General features: G+C 36.8%; 2 protein-coding genes across 3 annotated transcripts; both read left to right on the forward strand.

The window, feature by feature from the left end:
- Positions 1–292: 292 nt before the first annotated feature.
- Positions 293–5,790, forward strand: LOC128736936 (uncharacterized protein K02A2.6-like). Of its 2 annotated transcripts, XM_053831449.1 has the most exons (3): positions 293–1,024; positions 1,073–1,191; positions 1,259–5,788. In XM_053831449.1, the coding sequence occupies exon 3, from the start codon at positions 1,280–1,282 to the stop codon at positions 5,438–5,440; it is 4,161 nt and encodes a 1,386-aa protein (XP_053687424.1). In that variant the 5' UTR covers positions 293–1,024; positions 1,073–1,191; positions 1,259–1,279; the 3' UTR covers positions 5,441–5,788. The 2 variants fall into 2 exon arrangements, 1 of the variants encoding a protein (XP_053687424.1); XR_008412016.1 differs by having other exon boundaries at positions 293–1,191; positions 5,093–5,790.
- Positions 5,791–6,544: 754 nt separating this feature from the next.
- On the forward strand, positions 6,545–24,044 carry LOC128737512 (uncharacterized). Its single transcript, XM_053832166.1, has 4 exons — positions 6,545–6,716; positions 23,483–23,613; positions 23,683–23,849; positions 23,908–24,044. The coding sequence occupies exons 1-4, from the start codon at positions 6,569–6,571 to the stop codon at positions 23,960–23,962; spliced, it is 501 nt and encodes a 166-aa protein (XP_053688141.1). The 5' UTR covers positions 6,545–6,568; the 3' UTR covers positions 23,963–24,044.
- The last annotated feature ends 7 nt before the right edge of the window (positions 24,045–24,051 follow it).

A 24,051-nucleotide genomic window follows, 5' to 3' on the forward strand; every position in this document is an offset into this window, starting at 1 on the left:
TGTTGATCACTTCATTTCTTTGAAAGTGAAACAATTGGATCTTTCCGGATGTTCCCCAAGGAAGTAACCTAGGATTCTTATCATTTTTGCTATATTATTAGGATGCTATCCCTATATGATGTCTTAGAGTAATAACAGCTAGACTTCCTTTTTAAATTTTCATAATTAGGGTAATCAACCCATAAACCTTTACACGGTGCCTAAGCTCAATTCTGGTTTGAAGTTTTTGTGTGGTTTGTTTTCATTGTAATATATATACAGTTTGGTTAATAATCAAGTAGAGTGTAGAAGTTGATCTCTAGTCTAGTGGGCATAGATGTCCGAACCCATTGATGATCCAGCTGTCATTTCGTTTGCTATTGATATTGTTCGCTCTTCGGTAAGAATTTAGCTGAAAGCTAAATTGGTTCGATATGTTAGAATAAACTCGATCGTCAAAGTGGAAAGTTTACTTTTCCCTTCGTTCCGCTAAAGAAAAGAAAGTCCGTGAGTTTTTTGCTAAGTACTTTAAAGTGGCGACGAGCCAAAACGGTTAGCTACGCGTGTGTTTGAATAAGTGCATAAAGTGGCATTTAGTGGTAGCTGAAATTTCGCTACACAGTGTTTTGTACAGGGCGATAATTTGGTGCCGTTCGGTAGCGTTTTTGAACGCCGAATTTGGGCAGAATCTAGAGCAAATTATCAACTTTAAATCAGCGCAAGTTTTGCCAGTCGGTTGCAAAGCAACGCTCTCAGCATCGGCAACATAGTTGCATGCTACGGTATAGAGTTGTATAGAGTACACTAACGCAATCTGGGCTTTTCTTTCGCCGATTGCCGGTTCGTTGTGTTTACCTTTTTCAAGGTATAAAAAGTTGGCGATTGACCGGGTTTTTCGCGCTAGAGGCGGGCGGAATACGGTATTACGATTTCGGACGGAGCGTTCAAAGGATCCTGGAGACGGGCTTTGTTGTACCAGCTACACAAAGGCGGCCGTGGCCATTTCGTGTACGACAAGATTCCGGACAAAGGCTGTGACCATTTCGTAGGTCTGAATAGATTGCGGACAAAGGCGGAGGTGACCATTTTTTAGGATCCCGGACAAAGGCGCTATTCTGTGGAGCACACAAAGGCGGAAGTGCCTTTTCAAATCCGGTGGAACGGACAATAGCGAGGAGCTTCACGGTTTTGTTTAACAACTGATTAGACAAGGTACGTTTTTTTTTTGTCTATTATTTTTAAATTGCCTTTTATATTTATTATAAAAATATATCTTTAGTCGCTTTGATCTGGTGCAGGTATGGCGTTAATGGGGACAATAGACCCATACGTCTTTGGCACGTCTTTTTCGAATTATGTAGAGCGACTAGAGTATTTCTTTTCGTGTAATGACATACCGCAAGATAAAAAGAAAGATATTTTTATGAGTTTCTCGGGAATGCATGTTTTTGAGGAACTCAAATTACTTTATCCTGGTATAGAGCTGAGAACTCTTACCTATGAGGCAATTACAAAAAAACTAAAAGAGCGTTTTGATAAAATCGAATCAGACACGATTTTGAGGCATAAGTTTAGGTCTAGGAAACAAGGTGCAACAGAAACTGGTGAAAATTTTATACTTGCCGTAAAGCTTCTCGCAGAGCAATGCGATTTTGGAGAGTTTCGCGATTCCGCTATTAAGGACCAATTGATATACGGGATTTACGATAAGAAATTGCAAAAAAACATTCTTGAAATTGATAATTTGACGTTGAGAATTGTGGAACAGAAGATTAAGAATAAAGAAATTATAATGTCAAGTACAAGTGCTTTAAATTCGGATTATAATACTGGTGTTAACGCTGTTCGGAATCGTTTAGGAAATCGTGAATCGGATTATAGGCCGCGGAATTCAGTTGATAGAGGTCGTGACAGATTTAGAGGTAGAGATAGGATGAACAATAGCTATCATAGAGGTAATGATAGAAGGCGCTCACGTTCGGGGCGCAGGAATTCCAGTCGTGGAAGATATGCCAACTTTATTTGCAATTTTTGTAATCGGAAGGGTCACATCCAGAAAAATTGCTACCGTTACAAAAATCAGAGGAAGAATTCCGTAAAGTTCATCGCAGAGACGCCTAGTTCTGACAATGTGTACGACTATTTTAAAAAACTGAGGGTCGACTATGACAGCGATGATTCTCCAGGTGATTATCCATGTCTTATGATTAGATCCATTAATAGGATTGCTGAACCTTGTTTCCTAGAAGCTGACATTGAGGGTAGATTGATAAAAATGGAAATTGATAGTGGTTCATCAGTTTCGGTGATGAGCAAATCTGATTTCTTCAAACAATTGCTAAATGTTCCATTGAAAAATAACAATAGAAAGCTTTTGGTAGTAAATGGATCGACATTGGAGATACTGGGCAGTGCTTTTGTGAGAGTTTCAACCAATAATAGAGAGGCTTTGCTAGAACTTATAATTTTAAACAGTGAACATCGCTTTACTCCACTAATGGGGAGAGACTGGCTGGATGTTTTTTGTGAAGGTTGGAGGCAGCATTTTTCGAATATATTTTCAATAAATGCTACTTTTCCAAAGAATCGTTCTGAAATGATAGTAAGCAATATAAAGGACAATTACAAAAGCATTTTTGATAAAAATCTATCTACTCCTATTATTGGTTTTGAGGCTGATTTGGTGTTGCGGGAGGATACACCGATTTTTAAAAAGGCGTATCAAGTCCCTTATCGTTTGAAGGAAAAGGTTGATAATTATTTAATAAAACTTGAGAAGGATAAAATCATTTCTCCCATTAAAACCAGTTTATGGGCCTCGCCGGTGATAGCGGTTATGAAGAAAGATAACACGATTAGACTTGTCATAGACTGCAAGGTGTCTATAAACAAAGTTTTGATTCAAAATACGTACCCATTACCTTTAGCGCAAGATTTATTTGCATCCTTGTCTGATTGTAGTTGTTTTTGTTCCTTGGACTTATCTAATGCTTATACACAACTTAATTTATCGGAGAAATCACGGAAATTTGTCGTTATTAATACATCAAGAGGACTTTTCACTTACAACAGGCTTCCTCAGGGTGCTTCTTCAAGTGCTGCAATTTTTCAGCAAATAATGGACACGGTTTTAAAAGGACTAGATATGGTCTTTTGCTATTTAGACGACGTGTTGGTTGCTGGAAGAGACTTTGAGGATTGCCATAAAAGGCTTCTATTAGTTTTAGACAGATTGCATGAAACTAATATCAAGGTTAACTTTGATAAATGTAAGTTTTTCGTGAAAGAGTTGCTTTATTTGGGACACGTAATATCAGGGGAGGGCCTCAAGCCAAACCCAGAGAAAGTAGCAACTATTCAGCAAGCTAAGAAACCAGAAAATGTTACCCAATTAAAAGCTTTTCTTGGCCTCATAAACTATTATGGCAAATTTCTTCCTAATTTATCTGCAATTTTAAGTCCATTGTATAAGTTATTGCTAAAAGATGTTAAGTATGTGTGGAGTTCTATATGTGACAAAGCCTTTAATGAATGCAAATTACAGCTGCTCAATGCTAGTTTATTAGTTTTGTACGATCCCAAAAAACCAATTATAGTCTGTGCTGATGCTTCATCCTACGGATTAGGAGGAGTGATAGCTCACACTATCGGTGGAGTAGAAAGGCCGATCAGTTTCACCTCTTTTTCGCTGAATACAGCACAAAAAACTTATCCGATCCTGCATTTGGAGGCACTGGCAATAGTATCAACGATAAAGAAGTTCCATAAATACCTGTACGGCCAGAAATTCACGGTATATACTGACCATAAGCCGCTTTTAGGAATTTTTGGTAAATCGGGACGTAATTCAATTTTCGTGACTAGGTTGCAACGTTACATAATGGAGTTGTCCATTTACAATTTCGATATTTTGTACAGACCGTCGGATAAAATGAGCAACGCCGATTTTTGTTCCAGATTTCCTTTAAGCAACGAGGTTCCTAAAGTTGTTGATAGTTATAGCGTGAATAGTTTAAATTTTTCTATTGAACTGCCTCTCGATTCTTCCGTAATAGCTAAAGAGACCCAGAATGACCAATATCTTCAACAGGTAATATATTTTACAAAGCATGGTTGGCCAGAAAGATTAGAGAGAAGTTTCAGAAATATTTATTCACAACATAAGGATTTAGAAATCACGGACGGTTGTTTAGTTTTCCAGAACCGTGTAGTAATACCATTTTCGCTCCAAAATAAGATGTTGAAGCTACTCCATGCAAATCACGTAGGGATTATCAAGATGAAACAATTAGCTAGAAGATATTTATACTGGTTTGGCATTAATAACGACATTGAGCGTTATGTTAAAAAATGTGACGTTTGTGCAAAAATGGTTTCTGTGCCAGGGCAAAACCTTACATTTAAATGGACGCCAACTACTCGACCGTTTAGTAGAATCCATGCGGATTTTTTCTACCATGAAAGAAATGTATTCTTGCTAATTGTAGACAGTTTTTCGAAATGGTTAGAAGTAATATGGATGAAGTATGGAACGGAAGCCGAAAAAGTTATTAAAAACATGCAAAGTTTATTCACTCGTTTTGGTCTACCGGATGTTGTGGTGACGGATAATGGACCACCGTTTAATTCCCAACAATTTATTTCTTTTCTTGAAAGACAAGGGATCAAGGTGATGAAAAGTCCGCCTTACCATCCACAAAGTAATGGTCAAGCGGAACGCTTAGTACGAGTGGCTAAGGATATTTTAAAGAAATTTCTCCTTGATCCCGAGATAAAGAGTTTAAGTATCCAGGATAAACTGGACTACTTTTTGTTTGGTTACCGTAATACTTGTCTGACAGAGGGAGGAGATTTCCCGTCTGAAAGAGTTTTGTGCTATAAACCGAAAACGCTTTTAGATTTGACAAACCCTAATAAAAACTTCAAAAAAATGATTAAGCAATCCAAATTTGACGATGAAGAAAAGCATGTTCAGTTTGAAAAGGCACTTAAAGATCCGTTCAATAAACTAGTTTCAGGAGACAAGGTTTATTATAGAAATCATAATATGAAAGAAACACAGAAATGGTTAGAAGCGACGTTTGTTAAAAGAATCTCTTTGAATACTTTACAGATCTCGATCGGATCAGCCTTGATCTCGGCCCACAGGGGGCAGATTAAGCTCGGTGAAACTGAACGCAGGCGTAATACGGCGCTTCAGTTGGACCGGTTTACACCTACGCTATGCCGGGGTTCAAAAAGGCGGCATGAAGGCTCCGATGACGACGAACCATTCCGGGGATTTTCGCCGAACTTGGAACCACCTGTACCAACTAGAAACGAAGTACACCCGAATGTTTTACGATCAAAGGATTCAAGAGTTCAACACGACTCTTCTCGAAGCAACAGTGATAAAGATCTGCGTAGATCTAGCCGAGCTAGAAAAAAGAAGTTCGATGGAAGCTATGTTTATTATAAATGAAATGTTCAATATTCGATTGAATTCTAATGTTATAATTTCAATAATTTCGAATTTATTATGTTGTAAATAGTTGTAAAAATATTAAGCATAAGTTCGATCCTAAGGGTGAAGGCATTGTAATATATATACAGTTTGGTTAATAATCAAGTAGAGTGTAGAAGTTGATCTCTAGTCTAGTGGGCATAGATGTCCGAACCCATTGATGATCCAGCTGTCATTTCGTTTGCTATTGATATTGTTCGCTCTTCGGTAAGAATTTAGCTGAAAGCTAAATTGGTTCGATATGTTAGAATAAACTCGATCGTCAAAGTGGAAAGTTTACTTTTCCCTTCGTTCCGCTAAAGAAAAGAAAGTCCGTGAGTTTTTTGCTAAGTACTTTAAAGTAACCTAAATTTATTTCTAGTGGGTTTATTACTATAGTAATTCGTACCACTTATTTGCCGAAACTGGAAATGCCCGATTTTACCAAAGCAAAAAAATGATAGCAGTTCTGCATTCTTTTGTCATTTTTGCAGTTTTTTGCTTCTGGGTCTTGCGAATAAATAATCAAAACAAACCACACAACACTGTCAAACCTGGGACGAAAAAAACGCACTGACATCTGCGTGCATTGCTTTATTTTAGACCCTATCTATAGCTGTACATAATTTGGACATTTCCATTTAATTTTGCTGTAAGGATTTTCTATTTAATTCTATGGTTATGGAATTTACAAAACATTCACTTGTCAAATCATCTGCACACAAAATGCTCAATATAAGATAGTTTGTAAAAGAAATTATTGATTTGCAAATGTCCCTGAGATACGTATTTTGGTTGTTATTAACAAACTTCTTCAGTGCTTCAGTGAAAAATCGCCAATTTATATAAAAGAATCCAAATATAGTGAAAGACTCTATTGTTGGAGTTAAATCAGCTGTGGTGTGTTGAGTGTGAAACTGGTGAAGCATCGATAGTCGGTGCTGATGGACCATTCTTTTTGTCATTTGTCATCGTTTCATGTTTTGTTCCGTTCGCGCGCCTGAATTATTATTTACTTACAAAAGTGAAAAATTGTTAGTTCTTGTGATTTTCCGCAGAAATATTGGCTTCGTGTGACTTTGGACTTTGGTTTCCACTGCCGCCACCATGTGCGATATTCTTATGATGAACGATACTCGCAATCGAAAGCGGTTGCGTTCCGATGACGATTCGGGTTCGGTACCGCAGCGAAAGTTGTTCGTTAACCAGCAACGAATTGATCAGCAGGATGAGCGCAAAATGAGGCTTATTCAAGGTAAGCAATAGTGTGTGATGATTGTAAGTTAAATTTGAAGTGGTATTGTAAAATCATGATAAAGTTGAGGTGTAAATTTATCGTTTGTTTTTGGTTTTTAAAATTTCAGCTTTCAGCTTCTAATGTCGGGAAGCACCAGCTATATATATCAGATTGTATTTTGCAAGGGGTCTACCTTTAGTGGTTTCGTTCAATCATTACTATTACAATTTTTGAAGGTTGAAATATCGCTAACTGAAAGACAAATTTTACATTCAAAATTGTGCTTTTGCTCACCAAAATGCTGTTTTAGACGTGTCAGTGTTTTTCATACCCTTATTACTTGGAATATGGCGAACACATGCGATTCAATCGACAATACAACTTTTATGAGCAATCGTACACAGGGTCTCCTACGAAAGACTGAAAATCGAAAGGCTGAAAGCAACAAAAGGCTGAAAATCGTAAGGCTGAATATCACATTAGGCTGAAAAATACAAAAGGCTGAAAACCCAAGAGATGATCCCTGATTTCCGGTAATCCCAGCAAATCGGTAGATCACTTGTTTGCATACAACAGGCCACCGCTTCCGATTCGGACAGCGGTTCTAACTTGCAATATTAAATTAGATTAAATTGAAATATTTTGTATCTTTCGGGCATTTTTCAAAATTATCGTACAGGTTTGAGCCGAAGAGTCTCAGAATACCACACAATTATGAAATTCGGTAAAATTTACCGAAATTTCAACAACCGAACGTTCGGAAAAAATGTCGATGGTGCACTTTTTCACAAAATTTTTGAAAAATTCTCAAGAAAAGTCGGAAAAACTATGGTCTAAATCATGGAAATTTAAAAAAAATATTTTCTCTTATTTGCCAATTTTCTGTCTTTTAATGGTGAAAATTTCACGATGGTTTTGTATTTTGTTTCTGAGTTATGGCCGGAAAACTAACAACCAGCCATATGCCGTCGTTAATGGTTAGTTTTTCACCAATAGCACAAAATGAAAAAAACTACCGCAAAATCTGTATCACTAGATGGTTAAAAATTAGCAAATAAGAAAAAAATATTTTGAAAACTTTCCACGATTCAGAACATAATTTTTTCGGCTTATTTTTGATGATATGGTGAACATGGTAGCTTGCGTATCATTTGTGTCTAGTTTAAAAGTAAATTTTTTGTGTGAAATCAAGTGCAATTGGTGATCTATTGCTAGTGATCCGACGGCATATTTAGTGACATCGACAGATAAGTAAAAGTTTCATTGTATGCTTTTCATTTATCTTGTTTTTAAACGATTTATTTCTAAACCAGCGCCGCACATAGCGCCTATGCAAGTAGACGCTACGGCCGGCGGCTACTTGAAATTTCATTGTTGCGTTTTTTTATTGTTCACTGCCTTGAGTGCCTGCCGTTGCTGCTGGACGAGTCCAGCCGGCGTGCGTGTGTATGGAAGTCGGCATGGAGTGTGCAAAATGTGGTAATGTTATTCGGGCCAGCGATGATCCTGTTGCTTGTGTTGGTAAATGCAAATCTGTATTTTGCAGAGCTTGTACGCCACTAACCAAGATAGCAGCGAAAATTGTGAATGACAATGAAAATATTGTATTTAAATGTGGATCGTGTTTATCAGCCCGAGATGACGGTGGTAAAGATGACGCTTTTCGTGGTGAGTTGACTGCGATGATGGATACATTATCATCTGTCTCTCAGTCACTTGCACACAACGAAAGTGGAAATTGAAAACCAAATAAACAACGCAATTTCTAACGGTATTGATAGTATTTTGAAATCTATCAGTAACTCGCTTCGTGAGAGTATGGCAAGCATTGAATCCAGTGTGGCCAAAAAACTAGATGATTTCAAAAAAGCTATATTTGATAATATCGATCGGGATAGAAATGTTGCTTCAATGAATAGAAAAAGGTCGCGAAATGAGAGAACGGTTCACTCTGAATCGGACTCAAATCCCAGCAAGAAAATGTTGATTAGTCGCGATAAACCGATTGTTGACAATGATGACGAGGTTTTTTCGAGCAATAATAAAACTTACGCGAGTGTTTTAGCGGGATCAGCTGGAAATAAATCGAATAAGGTACAGAAAAAAGAGAACCGCAAAGCTCGATCAGTCATTGTGATAAAACCGGTCGAGTCTTCTCAATCTAGTGAAGATACGAGAGGTTTTGTGAAAAGAAATTTAGATCCAAAAAAACACAAAATTAGTAACTTTAGAAACGGGAAAAATGGTTCGATTATTGCTGAGTGTGCAATAGGGGATGACATTGAAGTCGTGAAAAATGACATTCAAAGCAACTTGGGTGAAAAGTTTAACGCTGTTATTCCTACAATTGCTAAACCGAAGGTTAAAATTGTAGGAATGAGTGATCAATATTCCTCCGATGTTTTCGTTGACTTACTCAAGAGTCAAAACGAGAACATCGGCATTAGTGAAGTAAAAATAATTGCGCAATACGAAAATCCACGCTTCAAATATAACAAATATAATATAGTAATTGAAGTTGACAAAGACACTTATAACAGCTTGATGAATGCTGGTAAAGTAAGCATCGGCCCAAGCAGCACTTGCAACATCTTCCATGTGGCTATTAAGTCTTGTTTAAATTGCAAAAAACTTCACCGGTTACAGTATTGAAACACGCAACAAATAAGCAACTTCATGTTATTAATATGTTGGATTCAGGTTATCCAATACTTATACTGGCTGTCACAAATATATTAGTCTATATCTAGTAACATGAAACTTAATCGCAACATCGTGTTATTATAATGCCATTGCTAAACAATAATGTCACATGATGTTGCATCATGTTGATTACGGCATATTGTTAAATAAAATGTAACCAAACAAATACAACCAATGTAACATCATATTCTGCCATATTTTTATGAAAAAATATTTTTCAACGAAGGAATGTTTTTATTTCAACAATAATTACACGAACATTCATCAGGAATCCATGGCATTTACTAAAATATTATTTGATTGCAGTATCTAGTTCGATTTTACACCGCATTTTTCCATCGTAAACGAATTCTTAATCTGGCTGGGTTAATTCTTTAAACTTGAAAATAAATAAATTAATAACTTTCACGAGGCGCATCAAATAATACAAAGCAAAATTATATTTTGCACGATAAATTTTGAATGGCATGGAGATTAGCTCATAATAGGCCCAAAAAACTAAAGTCGCATTAAGAATATTAATATAAATAATTTTCGTCTTGGAGCCCTGAGAGGAAATCCCGGTTCCCGCTAAACATAATTCGTGATGAAGTTGCTCATAATTGTTTGGTTTTTGTGCGAGGAAAAAAGAGAAGAAAGTATTTTTGTTTTTGTTTTCACGCAAGTTTTGACAACGCGGCATAGGATTTCGTGGGAGTGCGAACAGGCTTAAAATCTCTTTTAGTATCGTAGTCGCAAGTTTTGACAACGCGACATAGGATTTCGTGTGAGTGCGAACAGGCATAAAATCTCTTTTAGTATCGTAGTCGCGAATACCTGCTTGTATTTAGATAACGCGCATTGGTTTTTGTGCGAGAAAAAAAGAGAAGGAAGTATTTTTGTTTATGTTTTCACGCAAGTTTTGACAACGCGGCATAGGATTTCGTGGGAGTGCGAACAGGCTTAAAATCTCTTTTAGTATCGTAGTCGCGAATGGATAGATAACGCGCATTGATGTTCCATAAAACATCTGTGTAACAATTGGTTGCATATAGGCTCCACCTCTTGCGCTTTTTCAATCACATAACAGTTCGATAAAGGTAACTGATGCGAACTTTTACCATATTTGAATGTTTCAATTAGAGTTGCGTAACCCTTCATGCAACAAATGGTGCTGCTTGGGGGGTGGGATAAGTGTCCTGTTAAAGAGGCCGTTAATGTTTTGCGTTGCTTTAAATGTGGAGAATTTGGCCACAAAAGTACGGAGTGTGTTAATACTGAAACATGCTCAAAGTGTAGTAGAAAGCACAAGACATCTGATTGCTCTTCAACTGAGTTCAATTGCGTAAATTGTATAAAATCGAATAAAGAACTAAATATGAATTTGGACGTAAAACATCCAGCATCTAGCTCACAGTGTCCGGTTTATCGGAGGCTGTATGAAAAAAGAAAAAGCAACATATTGTCAAGTAAATAGCAACAAAAGAAATTGCAATGCGATAGGAAATTAGATATAGTCTATCTGAACATTGCTGGTTTATCTGCAAATTATGTTGCTTTGCGACATCTTGTAGAAATAAAACGTCCAATGTTGGTAGCACTAGCTGAAACTCATATAGTGGACGCTGATGCCTTTGACCAATATAGTATACCGGGTTACAAAGTTGCTTTTTGCCTTTCGCATTCCAGGCATACTGGTGGTGTTGCTATTTATGCCAGGGAATCAATTAAATTCAACATTCGTTCAAACGAATCTGTTGAGAATAATTGGTTTCTAGGGATTTCAGTTGAAAGAGGCATGACGATGGGAAATTACGGAATAATATATCATTCCCCTAGTTCAAGTGACCAGCGCTTTTTAGAAATTTTAGACAACTGGTGGGATAGTTTCATAGACCTAAATAAACTAAATATTATAGCTGGTGACTTTAATATTGATTGGCTTAGTGGACAAGATTCAAATCAATTAAAGCAGTTACCAGATTTTTACAACTTAAGACAAACAGTTTGCCAATTTACTAGAATTTCCAGACATAGTCGAACGCTAATTGATCACGTGTTTTCTAACTTTGACATGGTGCATTCTATTACAGAGGCCGATTGTAAGATTTCTGATCATGAGACAATTTTTATTTCCATCGAGAATGACCAAACCCGTGACGATAAAGTAAAGATAAAATGCTGGAATAGATATTCGAAGCAGGCAGTGTCTCAGCTTGTTTCGAGAAGCTTGGATTTTCTTCCAATAACTGGTGATGTGGACCATAAAGCAGCTGTTCTTACCAACACGCTGAAAGAGTGTACCAATAAGCTTGTTATTGAAAAATATGTGGAACTACATAATACGAACAACTGGTACTCTTTAGATCTGACACGTTTGAAACGGGAAAGAGATAAAGAATACAAGAAGTTTCGTAGAAATAATAATAATGATAATTGGAGTAGATACACAGCCGCACGTAACGTATATTCACGTGCCTTGAAAAAGGCTCGATGTGATTATATACAACGGAAGATTGATCACCATCAAAACAACAGCAAAGAGTTATGGAAAATTCTAAAACAGTTAATAAAATGTAAAGATAACTCCCCGCGCTCCATAACTTTTAACGGTATAGAAGAACAATCGTCGCAAGTAATAGCCAATAAATTTAACAGTTATTTCGTTGATAGTGTTCAGCTGATCAATCAAAGTATTGACTTGGTCAGTGAACCTCACGAAATAATACAGCCGATTTCTAATAATATCAGATTTGATGGATTTCGCCCTATTACTTTTGCAGAGTTGAAGGATATTTGTTTTTCTTTAGAGAAATCGGCGGGTATCGACAATGTCAACGCAAAAGTGATACAAGATTGCTTTCATGTCATTGGACGCGACTTGCTGGACCTTGTTAATGAATCGTTGCAAACAGGGCACGTGCCTAAGGTTTGGAAAGAATCAATTGTGATTCCTATTCCCAAAGTTAATGGGACGGATAAAGCCGAAGAGTACCGTCCTATTAACATATTGCACACATTAGAGAAAATTCTAGAACTTATTGTTAAAGGCCAGCTAATAAATTACTTAAAGTGTAATCATTTGCTGATTCCAGAGCAATCAGGCTATCGAGAGGGACACTCTTGTGAAACTGCATTAAATCTGGTACTAGCAAAATGGAAAGAAAAAATCGAAGCTAAAGAGACTATTCTTGCTGTATTTTTGGATCTAAAACGCGCTTTCGAAACAATTTCTAGGCCCATATTGTTACAAACTTTGAAGCGATTTGGTATTGCAGGGATAGCATATAAATGGTTTGAAAGCTATTTATGTGGTAGAACTCAGAAGACTCGCTTTGAAAATTTGAATTCTGATTCCCTTGCTAACACACTGGATGTACCGCAAGGAAGTGTATTAGGGCCTCTTTTGTTTATCATGTATATAAATGACATGAAACGAGTTTTACGGTTCTGTGACATGAATTTATTTGCTGACGACACTGTTCTATTCATTGCGGCTAAGGATCCTGATGAAATTGTACCACATTTAAACCAAGATTTACATTATCTATCGAATTGGCTAAAATTTAAACAACTTAAACTCAACATTAGCAAGACAAAATATTTGATTATTTCGGCCAACTCCAGACCAAACGTAAATGTTGAAATTGATGGTGAGGCAATTGATCGCGTAAACGAAATAAAGTATCTTGGAGTAATCATTGATGACAAGTTAACCTTTAAGCCTTACATTGACAATGTCATCAAAAAAATGGCGAAAAAGTACGGTGTCTTGTGCCGTTTAAGAAATGAATTGACGATTAGCAGTAAAATTCTTTTATATAAGTCAATCATTTCACCACATATAGATTTTTGTTCATCCATCCTGTTCCTCGCAAACGATACACAAATATTGAAGTTGCAGCGCTTGCAAAATAAAGTTATGCGATTGATTTTAAGATGTAATAGATACACTTCCTCATATATTATGCTGGACGCATTGCAATGGCTTTCTGTGAAGCAAAGAGTTTATTTTTTGACAATGGTGTTTCTATATAAAATACTTAATGGGATGCTGCCTCGATATTTGTGTGATCGAATTGAAAGAGGAAGTGATTTGCATTCGTACAACACTAGAAACGCGAATGATGCAAGAACACCAAATTTTTTGTTTGGAAGATCACAGAACTCTCTGTTGTACAAAGGAATGAACTATTTCAATTCGATGCCTAGACAAATAAAACGTGCAGCGACAATGGCGGAATTCAAAAGGCTTTGTATTTCACACATAAAATCTACTTTATAGTCACAATTCGATTTTTTGTATTTTTTAAGAAGATTGTATATTTATTTATTTTTTGTATATTTAGTGGATATAGTAAGTTATCATGTTCACTGATGATGATGGATTTGAAATTGTTATTATTATTAATTAAAAAAGTTTAGAGAAGGCTACACATGTTTGAGCCACGCGCGCGAGAACAGACATACACAATCTGGAAATTGAATGATCAGGTTAAAGTCCTGAACAAAGGGTTTGGAGCGGAAGCGGGACAGGCTTGGGTTTGCTTGTGGACTTTGGAACTCGTATACCATCGCTTTGTTGCGGAGTGGTATATCGAGCACCAAAGTTCTGCAGGATCTCCCTCGTAGTTCTAGATCGTTATCTAGAACCAACTCTGACCAGCTTGTGCTCCTAAATATTAGGTTCAATTCCTAATCAAGTCCAGATAATTTTCGGGTTGGAAACGTTTTGGACGAGCCTTGGACAGTTACTGAAATTTTGATATTCGTTTGAAAGTTTGATATGTCTGTATTACAAGCCAGCTCGTTATTTGCTTTTATCACCTGGCTACATTGTTATATTATAAATATCTTAAGTAGATAAACCGTCCTGCTCAAACCGTTGTAGGGGTATGAGGTGGGACCATCATCATCATCATCATCATCATCATCATCATCATCATCATCATCAGTTTTCCATTACCATGAAAAATTCCGTAAAAAACTTACCCGGGAATTTATTCCTAAATTGCTGAAAAAAATTGCTTCCATTTTTATATAAATATAAACATTACCAACAAAATAATAAAAATAAAAAATCCTAATTTTGTCATTGTCCCATTTTTGTCACCCCTCATCATGGTGGTGACCACATCTGTATTTTATTAAAATTACTAGCTGACCCGACAAACTTCGTATTGCCACAAATTAACCTGTGTTGTACATAAATCATGAATCTCGGATGATCTTTGTCACAATCTCGAGTTTTGCAAGCCCCCCAGTGGGCGGCGCTTCCGACGGCGGGTCACCAGCAACACTCGCGACCGTCTCGTCCTGATTGATCTAGTGTTACTATAGATAGTTTTTGTGGTCTTGTATTGACTAATGTTTTATGGAAGAGTCTCGAATTTCTCGAGTTTGATTAGTTTTTGAGTTTCGCAAAAATTTCTGTTTTATTTGTATGAGAGTCCATATCCCCCTACCACAGGGCTGAGAGGTCTCTAACTATCGTAAAATAAATTCAAGACTCCAAAATCTCCCACATGCCAAATTTGGTTCCATTTGCTTGATTAGTTCTTAAGTTATAAGGAAATTTGAATTTCATTTGTATGGGAGCTCCCCTCTTAAAAGGGGAAGGGGTCGTAATTCACCATAGAAAAAATTTCTGCCATCTAAAACTCCCACATGCCAAATTTGGTTCCATTTGATTGATTAGTTCTCGAGTTATGAGGAAATTTGAATTTCATTTGTATAGGAGCCCCCCCTTCTAAAGTGGGTAGGGGTCCCAATTCATCATAGAAAAAATTTTTGTCTCCAAAAACACCCACGTGCCAAATTTGGTTCCATTTGCTTGATTAGTTCTCGAGTTATGAGGAAATTTGTTTTTCGTTTGTATAGGAGCCCCCCCTCTTAAAGTTGGGAGGGGTCCTAATTCACTATAGAAAATATTCTTGCCCTCGAAAACTTTCACATGTCAAATTTGGTTTCATTTGCTTGATTAGCTCTCGAGTTATGAGGAAATTTGTATTTCATTTGTATAGGAGCCCCCCCCTCCTAAATTGAGGAGGGGTCCCAGTTCATAGAAAAAATTTTTGTCTCCAAAAACACCCACATGTCAAATTTGGTTCCATTTGCTTGATTAGTTCTCGAGTTATGAGGAAATTTGTATTTCGTTTGTATAGGAGCCCCCCCTCTTAAAGTGGGGAGGGGTTCTAATTCACCATATGAAATATTCATGCCCTAGAAAACTTTCACATGCCAAATTTGGTTCCATTTGCTTGATTAATTCTCGAGTTATGAGGAAATTTGCATTTCATTTGTATAGGAGCCCCCCTTCCTAAAGTGGGGAGGGGTCCCAATTCATCATAGAAAAAAATTTTGATTCCAAAAACACCCGCGTGCCAAATTTTGTTCCATTTGCTTGAGTAGTTCTCGAGTTATGAGGAAATTTGTATTTCGTTTGTATAGGAGCCCCCCCTCTTAAAGTGGGGAGTGGTCCTTATTCACCATAGAAAATATTCTTGCCCTCGAAAACTTTCACGCGCCAAATTTTGTTCTATTTGCTTGATTAGTTCTTCAGTTATGACGAAAATTTGTATTTCATGTGTATAAGATCCCCCCCTCCTAAAACGGTGAGGGGTCCCAATTCATCATAGAAAAAATTTTTGTCTCCAAAAACACCCACATGCCAAATTTGGTTCCATTTGCCTAATCACTTCTCGAGTTATGAGGAAAATTGTTTTTCTTTGGTACAGGAGCCCCCCCTCTTAAAGTGGGGAGAGGTCCTAATTTACTATAGAAAATATTCTTGCCCTCGAAAACCTTCACATGCCAAATTTGGTTCCATTTGCTTGATTAGTTCTCGAGTTATGAGGAAATTTGTATGGAAGCCCCCCCTTTTAAAGAGGAGAGGAGTTATAATTCCCCTTATAAAGAGGGGAGGGGTCTCAATTTACCATAGAATAAATTCTTGTTACCGAAAACACCCACATGCCAAATTTTGTTCTATTTGCTTGATAAGTTGTCGAGTTATGCAGAAATTTGTGTTTCATTTGTATTGGAGCCCCCCCTCTTAGTGGGGGGAGGGGATTCTAACCGTCACTAAAACCTTTCCTGGCCCCAAAAAACCTCTAAATGCATATTTTCATGCCGATTGGTTCAGTAGTTTTCGATTCTATAAGGAACATACGGACAGACAGACAGACAGAAATCCTTCTTTATAGGTATAGATTAAAGTTGTTCACACTGACCGTTGCTGTGAAGCACATGTGTGATCACGTTTTATGGAAACCAACACACATTGTATCACAATGCTACAGCCCGGTTATTGTAAAGAAACAATAGGCTTTTTCAGCACATACAAAGCTTATTGTTTCTGACCTTGTGCAGTACAAAACGCTTAAGGTCCAGACACAATGCATACGGATTTTACTGCGTTGCGGCAATTTGACAGTTTTTCCATGGGTTTTCTGTCAAATTTCCGCAACGTAGTAAAATCCGTATGCATTGTGTCTGGGCCTTTAGGCTTCTTGACCTCAGAAAGGTTATAGCAGTTGAACAAGAAAATTCCTAGTTCCTAGTTCATCTCACTGGGTCGTTCGTTTCGTTTCTAGGGCAGTTCTTTAAAGGTAAGTGGTCAATATTACTTCTGTCCTGAACGTTTGAGATATGAGCCGTTCCAAATTATAGTGGTCTATTGACCATTCAATAAATTATATACGAGACGCATTTGTTTCACCATGTTTCCAGTGTTTCACCAAGAGAATAAATAAAAATCCCAACTTTTGTGAAAATTACCATACCAAAATTATGCATACCAGTGTACATAGACCACTATGATTTTTCATCGGAAAGCCAATTTCGGAAGCAGTTTTTGGGTCCAAGGACTCTGTTTTTAAAAATGTATTCGCTGCATTCTTCTGGCCAATCTGAACACAGAGAACACATTTTCATAAACAGAACTTTTATTTCAAACAACAAAACTGCTTTTGAAATTTACAAAATCAATGACAACTCATTTCACCTCAAAATTACAAAACTGTTTTTTGTCCGCTTTTAAAATTAATTTTGACGTAAGACTACGTCTTACGGCAAGTTTTGAGATAGGGTGTCATTCCAAAAAAAAATCGAAAAATGCGAGCGTCACGAAAAATGAAAGGTTTTGAGCGCTAATAGGTCAGCGGTTTTCCGTTCGATTTTCAATATTCTTACACCAATCGATCGGAAAATCTTCTAAGAATTGACCTAAAGGAAGAAAAGTATGGATTCTTGATGTTAAACTATTGAAAGATTAAAAATAATGAACCTATGTTTTACCAGCATTCTCGCTTTGTGATTGGTTGGAAGATTCTTTGTGATGATCTAAACCTATACCAATTTGTTATCTGTGCTTGGGAAGTAAGCTAAAACAAGTGACAAAGTCTTCTCATTTCAACAAGATTTCTTAACACCGCGGTTCAACCTAGACCATTTTGATGTCCTTGCTAGGGAAGTACGCCAGAGAGAGTGACAAAGCCCCCTCGTGCCAACAGATTTCTTACGAACGCGATTAAACCCAGTCCAATTTGATGTCTGTGTTAGAGAAGTGTGCCAGAAAAAATGATAAAAGGTCGTCGTCCCAACAGAACGCAAATTCTTTACTGCGAGACGATTAAACCTCGGCGAATTTGATATCTGCGTTGGAAAAATGTGCTACAGCTGTAGTGTTCGGTTATAATACCACTCTGTGAATACGCATGCTTGCCGTTTCATTAGAAGTGCAGTGAAAAGATGTGCTGTTGATAAAATAGGATTGAATTGGTAAAATCCCTTCAACGTGGGAATGGGAACCATGGGTAATAAAAACAATCTTTAATTTCAGTAAGGTAGCAGGAAAGCAATAGTTTGTGTTCTTGATTTTGTTAAATTGTTTTCAAATGCACAATCTTTTGAGAATTGAACGTATGCAATGTTACTACTTTGATAAATGTTACATACAACGCATGTAGCATGTATATATGTTGCATATAGCATGTATACATAAAGAATCGAATGATTACAAGCATGAATACATGCTACTATCATTATAAAGAAACTTACGTAGTCCTGCGTCACCTATATATGCGGTCGTGTCTTGTACAAAACCTCTCTGATTTTTTAGATACGTTAAAGATATATTATTTTTGTTAAAAATATTACGTGCCTTTTTTCAAATATTTTTTCTGAATTATTTTGAAAATTTACTTCTATTTTCATATAAAACGTTTTTTTACGATACTTGGTTATGAATTTTCGAAATCAGCGATGTACAAGGAAATTGGGAAATTTCCCTTGGAGTTTTCTGGGAAAATAGGCAAAATTAAATCAAGCTTCGCATGTATTTCATTTCCTTCTTCATTTTTTAAACACAATGAGCGATATTACTGGGGATGTGCTCACCGAAAACACGGCAAGGCCAACATAAATGCCTGTAAGGCGCGGGCAATCACGCTTTGAGCAATAATCAGCGCAAGGTGCTATCCGGGGAGCACTCCCATCAGCCAAACCCTATCAACGGGTTAGAAAAAAGCTACCGGCATAGCCTAAAAAGAAAGGCATTGCAGTGCAGCGAAGTGCCCTGCAAGATTATCTTCCAAGTGGCCTGTGAAAATGACGCTCTAGTACAGACCAGGTCAGTAAGCAGGCCCAGAAAATGATAATCTACGGGGCACGCAATGACGGAAGGCGAGTGGGTGAGGGAGGTAGATGGAAATATTGTTGTACCGGACGACCTCCAGAGGACGCTTCCCGGAGAGTTGTTCCTGTTAAAGAACATCGAAGTAAACGGCATCCGGATCCTATTGTTCTCTACGGCCAAAAATCAAGCTTTTGGCAAGAGTAGGGCATGGAGAACGAAGCCACGTGGTGCCTTTTATATACTTTCTACTGAGTAGAAAATCGCAAGAGGCATATACGTTGGCTTTCGAAATGCTCTCAGATGTTGCCTCGGAATATGAGGTCGTTTTGAAACCCGCAGTCATTGTGACCGACTTTGAGAAAGCGGCCATCAATGCTGCAAGGGAGGTTTTCCCTTCTTCGGTATGTTTTGGGTGTTATTTCCATTTCACCCAAAACATACTGAAGCACCTGGCTCCCTTGGATTGAAGACGGCTTTTTCAACAGACTTAAATGTTTACATGGACATAAAAAAGCTCTTCACGCTGTCGTTTTTGCCAGACGACCGCATTCCGACAGCGTACGAAGAGCTAAAGCCGTCTCTCTCGGGGAACCTCAGGGAATTCCTCAAATACTTCGAGGAAAATTATCTTTTTGGACGGAATAAAAATGGACGATCTCTTTTCCATCCAGCTCTGTGGAGTAACTGCAGAGCTGTAATGGAAAACATTCCGAGAACCAACAACATCGTAGAAGCGTGGCATCGAAGGTGGCAAGTAGTTGTTGGGGGCTATCACTTGAGTTTGGACACCATCATCAGGGAGTTGCGTAAGGAACAAAAGGAGACGGATGGCAAAATATTGCAAATTTTAAACAAATCCCCCCCCCTCCACTGCAGCAACGCCGGTAGCCAAGAACTGAACGCGAAACTGAAAAAAAATGTGCCGCAGTGGATAAATTAAACAATCGCGAATTTATCGACGCTGTGGCACTTTTTCTGGCGGGAAAACAAAAAAGGGTTTAGGTGGGTATAATAAGTAATTATAAATTATATTTTAATATCTATGTTTTCTTTTTATCATTGATACTAGGCTGATTGGTAGATGCTCCTCACATTCGCTCGTCGTATTTTTCCTCGCTCCTCGCTTTTCACATTTACTCGACGTATTTTTGACGTAGGACTACGTCTTACGGCAAGTTTTGAGATAGGGTGTCATTCCAAAAAATCGAAAAATGCGAGCGTCACGAAAAATGAAAGGTTTTGAGCGCTAATAGCTCAGCGGTTTTCCTATCGATTTTCAATATTCTTACACCAATCGATCGGAAAATCTTCTAAGAATTGACCCAAACAAAGAAAAGTATGGATTCTTGATGTTGAACTATTGAAAAATTGAAAATAATGAACCTATGTTTTACCAGAATTCTCGCTTCGTGATTGGTTGGAAGATTCTTTGCGATGATCTAAACCTATACCAATTTGATATCCGTGCTTGGGAAGTAAGCCAAAACTCAATTCAACAAGATTTCTTAACACCGCGGTTAAACCTAGACCACTTTGATGTCCTTGCTTGGGAAGTACGCCAGAAAGAGTGACAAAGCCCCCTCGTGCCAACAGATTTCTTACGAACGCGATTAAACCTAGGCCAATTTGATGTCTGTGTTGGAAAAATGTGCTACAGCTGTAGTGTTCGGTTATAATACGACTGTATGAATACGCATGCTTGCCGTTTCATTACAAGTGTAGTGAAATGATGTGCTGTTGATAAAATAGGATTGAATAGGTAAAATCCCTTCAACGTGGGGAACCATGGGTAATAAAATCAATCTTTAATTTCAGTAAGGTAGCAGGAATAGTTTGTGTTCTTGATTTTGTTAAATTGTTTTTAAATGCACAATCTTTTGAGAATTGAACGTATGCAATGTTACTACTTTGATAAATGTTACATACAACGTATGTAGCATGTATATATGTTGCATATAGCATGTATACATGAAGAATCGAATGATTACTTGAATGATTGAATACATGCTACTATCACTACAAAGAGACTTATGTAGTCCTGCATCACCTATATATGCGGTCGTGTCTTGTACACAACCCCTCTGATTTTTTGTAGATAATAATTGTACCATAGTTTTAAATAAATAGCATAATCGAAGTCGTAAATATAATTGTAGTATAGCTGTAAATAATAATTGTGACGAAGTTTTAAATTAATAGGATAATTGTAGTTGTAAATAATATAATTGTAGTAAATAGTGTAGTAATTGTAGTATTTGTAGATAAAAATTATAATATGATTGTGATTGATAGTTGTAATTTATAAATGTGACTAATTAGTAATTTAAAACAGTAAAAATTATAAATAAAATCTACTGTTGTAAATATATTTGTATGTAAACTGCAATTTATAATTGTTCTAGTCATAAACGTAATTAAAAACAAAAGTGTAGTAAAATTCACGAAGAAATTAATTGAAATCAATTGCATTTTCTTCGATTTCAATTAAAATTGTAAAAATTCCTAAATTTTTTACCTTTAACATCCATACGCAGTATTAACTCTCAGTTTCAGCCTTTTGTTATTTTCAGCCTTACGTACATTCAGCCTTATGAGATTTCAGTCTTATGAGCTTTCAGCCTTATGTTTGCGGTACATAGTTTTCAGCCTTTCGAATTTCATCCTTCCGTGTTTCAGCCTTATGATGTTCAGCCTTATGTTGCTAACCCCGTACACATTTGAATGCAAATTATACATGATTGCATTGCTTAATAATTTACATACGGTATTGTGTTACAGCTTAACCTGGATATATCCTGAAATCCTATTTTGCAAAAAAAAGGGGCTTTTTCCCTCATTTGATAACCCGTTGTTTTCTGAATTTAACAGTTCTTTTTTATTTTAATTAAGTCAATATTTGATGAAAAAATAATAAAAATCAAAAACAGAATGATTTATTGTTTGACAGATATCAATCAAGCTGATTGATAGAAATGATGTCAGAAGTTCTCTCCCTCTTTTCTATCTTTCTGATAGAGCTCTTCATTTTGACCGAGCTTTTGACAGCTCCCATATAAAACCTCTGGTATCGTCCGATGACCATAGTTTATCTATTCACTGTGTTGTCTAGCGAGAGTTGAGAAGAAAAGTGGTTTACATATAAGTTATCATCTTATCCGAAACCAATTTTTTAAATTAAAAGAATGCTTTTTTTTATTTTATAATTTTTTTTATTATTTATTATTTTTATGACGAGTAAAAGTCAAATTTGAAAAAATCTTCATGTGACGATACAGTGACATCAATCTTATCATAATCTACGAAAATTTATATACCGCTAAAATACCTAATTGTGATCGAAATAGAGTAGTAAAGGTTGCCTGTCAAGTTTTTTTTCATTAAATGTTCGATTTTGACTCCTGGAAATGATCCTCAAGTAAAACTTTCTTTTATAAAGCTTCTAAGTACTGCAAAAATAAAAAAAAAACCTGCAAATCATTATATTCAAGATAGTGCCTAATTCTGGGCGGTTGCAAATTTTCTTAAACATTTGCGAAATTCTAGATAATAGAGGTTTTCCGTCAAAATTTTTTTTTTCGGTAAATGTTAGGTTTTGACTGTTAGAAATGATACCCACATGAAACTTTCTTTAACAAAGCCTCTAACTACTGTAAAAATGAAAAAATAAAATACTTATATTTCAACCCGTCACTTCTCGGATGTATTACATGCCTTTTTGTACCAGTGTCCTTTTTTTTCACCACTTCGAAACCATTTGTGCCACTCTTTACTCTTGTGGCAAGCAACACACGAAACGAAAAAGAAGGTAATCATTAGCTTTTCATTCGTGTTGTCCTTTTCGCTCAACCGCTGATACACATATGTCAAAATCTGTTGTGCAATGCTGCCAGAAAAACTAAAAATTTTGATAAACAGTGCTGCCGAAACGAATTTTTCAAAACTCAACATTCGTGATTTGGTGAAAAGAAATTCAACATTCTCGCAATTTGCATTGTTTAAAAAATCGTAGTAAATTCTACAGTCAACGAAAAAAATATATTTTTGCACCATTGTCACTCGTATTGGGAGTACTTTCGAGAAAAAATAAGAAAAGGAGGGGTATGATCTGACGGAAAACCTCTATTAAACAATTTCATCATTACATCTGATGATTTCATGTCATTGAAATGGTTTAAATAGCTAGTTTGATCAATATTTAACTGTCTTGAAAATGGTGCTTGCATGATCTTTCCCCACCGCTTCATGGACATATTACATGCTTTTTGTATCAGTGTCTTCTATTTTCAATACTTTCAAACTACATATAGCTATTATAAGCGACTTAAGAATTTTACAATGTTGCTAAAATGTGATTGTAGTTTTTTTCGTTACCAGTCCTGCGAAAAGGTGCATCCGCTTATTTGTTTATTCTGCCATCTATAATAACACAACTCTTATGATTTTAAAAAAATATTTTACTTTACAGAAAAAACAATGAACATCCTGTTCCGGGGAGCGATTTCCTCTAATCAGCAACCACCTGCGACATGCCACAGTGCATGCCTGCGACATGTGCGCTTACTTGGTGGTGGCGAAACGGAGTTCGATTTTCATCAGGTATATCATCAGTCGATTGTCTTCCCCTGAGTAGAGAATAATTATTTATTTATTGAATCGTTTCCGTAGTGCCCTAGCTGGATTGAAAAGAAACCGGACCGTAAATGTCGCCTCTGCGATCGCTTATCGCTAGTTCATGCGGACTGTGTTAACTGCAATTTGGAGCTTTGTGAATACTGTGGATTTAACTGCAGCTTCTGCCCGGATAAGATCTGCACGAATTGCGTTAATCTTTTGTAAGAATAGTACAGTGTAATATTATTTCTGAAATTTATTCCTATTTTTGCCTTACAGTAACTGTCAAAAGTCGAATGCTCCGTGCTGTGAACGATGCAAAATCTTTAACTGATAGTGGATCATCTCCGAATGGGTCTCGGCATTTTGAGTTCCGTTGTTATTTATGTGTGAAAGGCTAGTTTGGGCATAGTTAAGGCAATA

The sequence above is a fragment of the Sabethes cyaneus genome, chromosome 2 (genome assembly GCF_943734655.1).
Source record: "Sabethes cyaneus chromosome 2, idSabCyanKW18_F2, whole genome shotgun sequence".
In the NCBI taxonomy this organism is placed as follows: Eukaryota; Metazoa; Arthropoda; class Insecta; order Diptera; family Culicidae; genus Sabethes; species Sabethes cyaneus.

Coding starts and splice junctions, on each gene's coding strand:
- LOC128736936 (XM_053831449.1), top strand. CDS start 1,280: ATGGCGTTAATGGGGACAATAGACCCATACGTCTTTGGCACGTCTTTT.
- LOC128737512 (XM_053832166.1), top strand. CDS start 6,569: ATGTGCGATATTCTTATGATGAACGATACTCGCAATCGAAAGCGGTTG. Junction 23,614..23,682: donor CGGAGTTCGATTTTCATCAG/GTATATCATCAG, acceptor TCGTTTCCGTAG/TGCCCTAGCTGGATTGAAAA. Junction 23,850..23,907: donor ACGAATTGCGTTAATCTTTT/GTAAGAATAGTA, acceptor TTTGCCTTACAG/TAACTGTCAAAAGTCGAATG.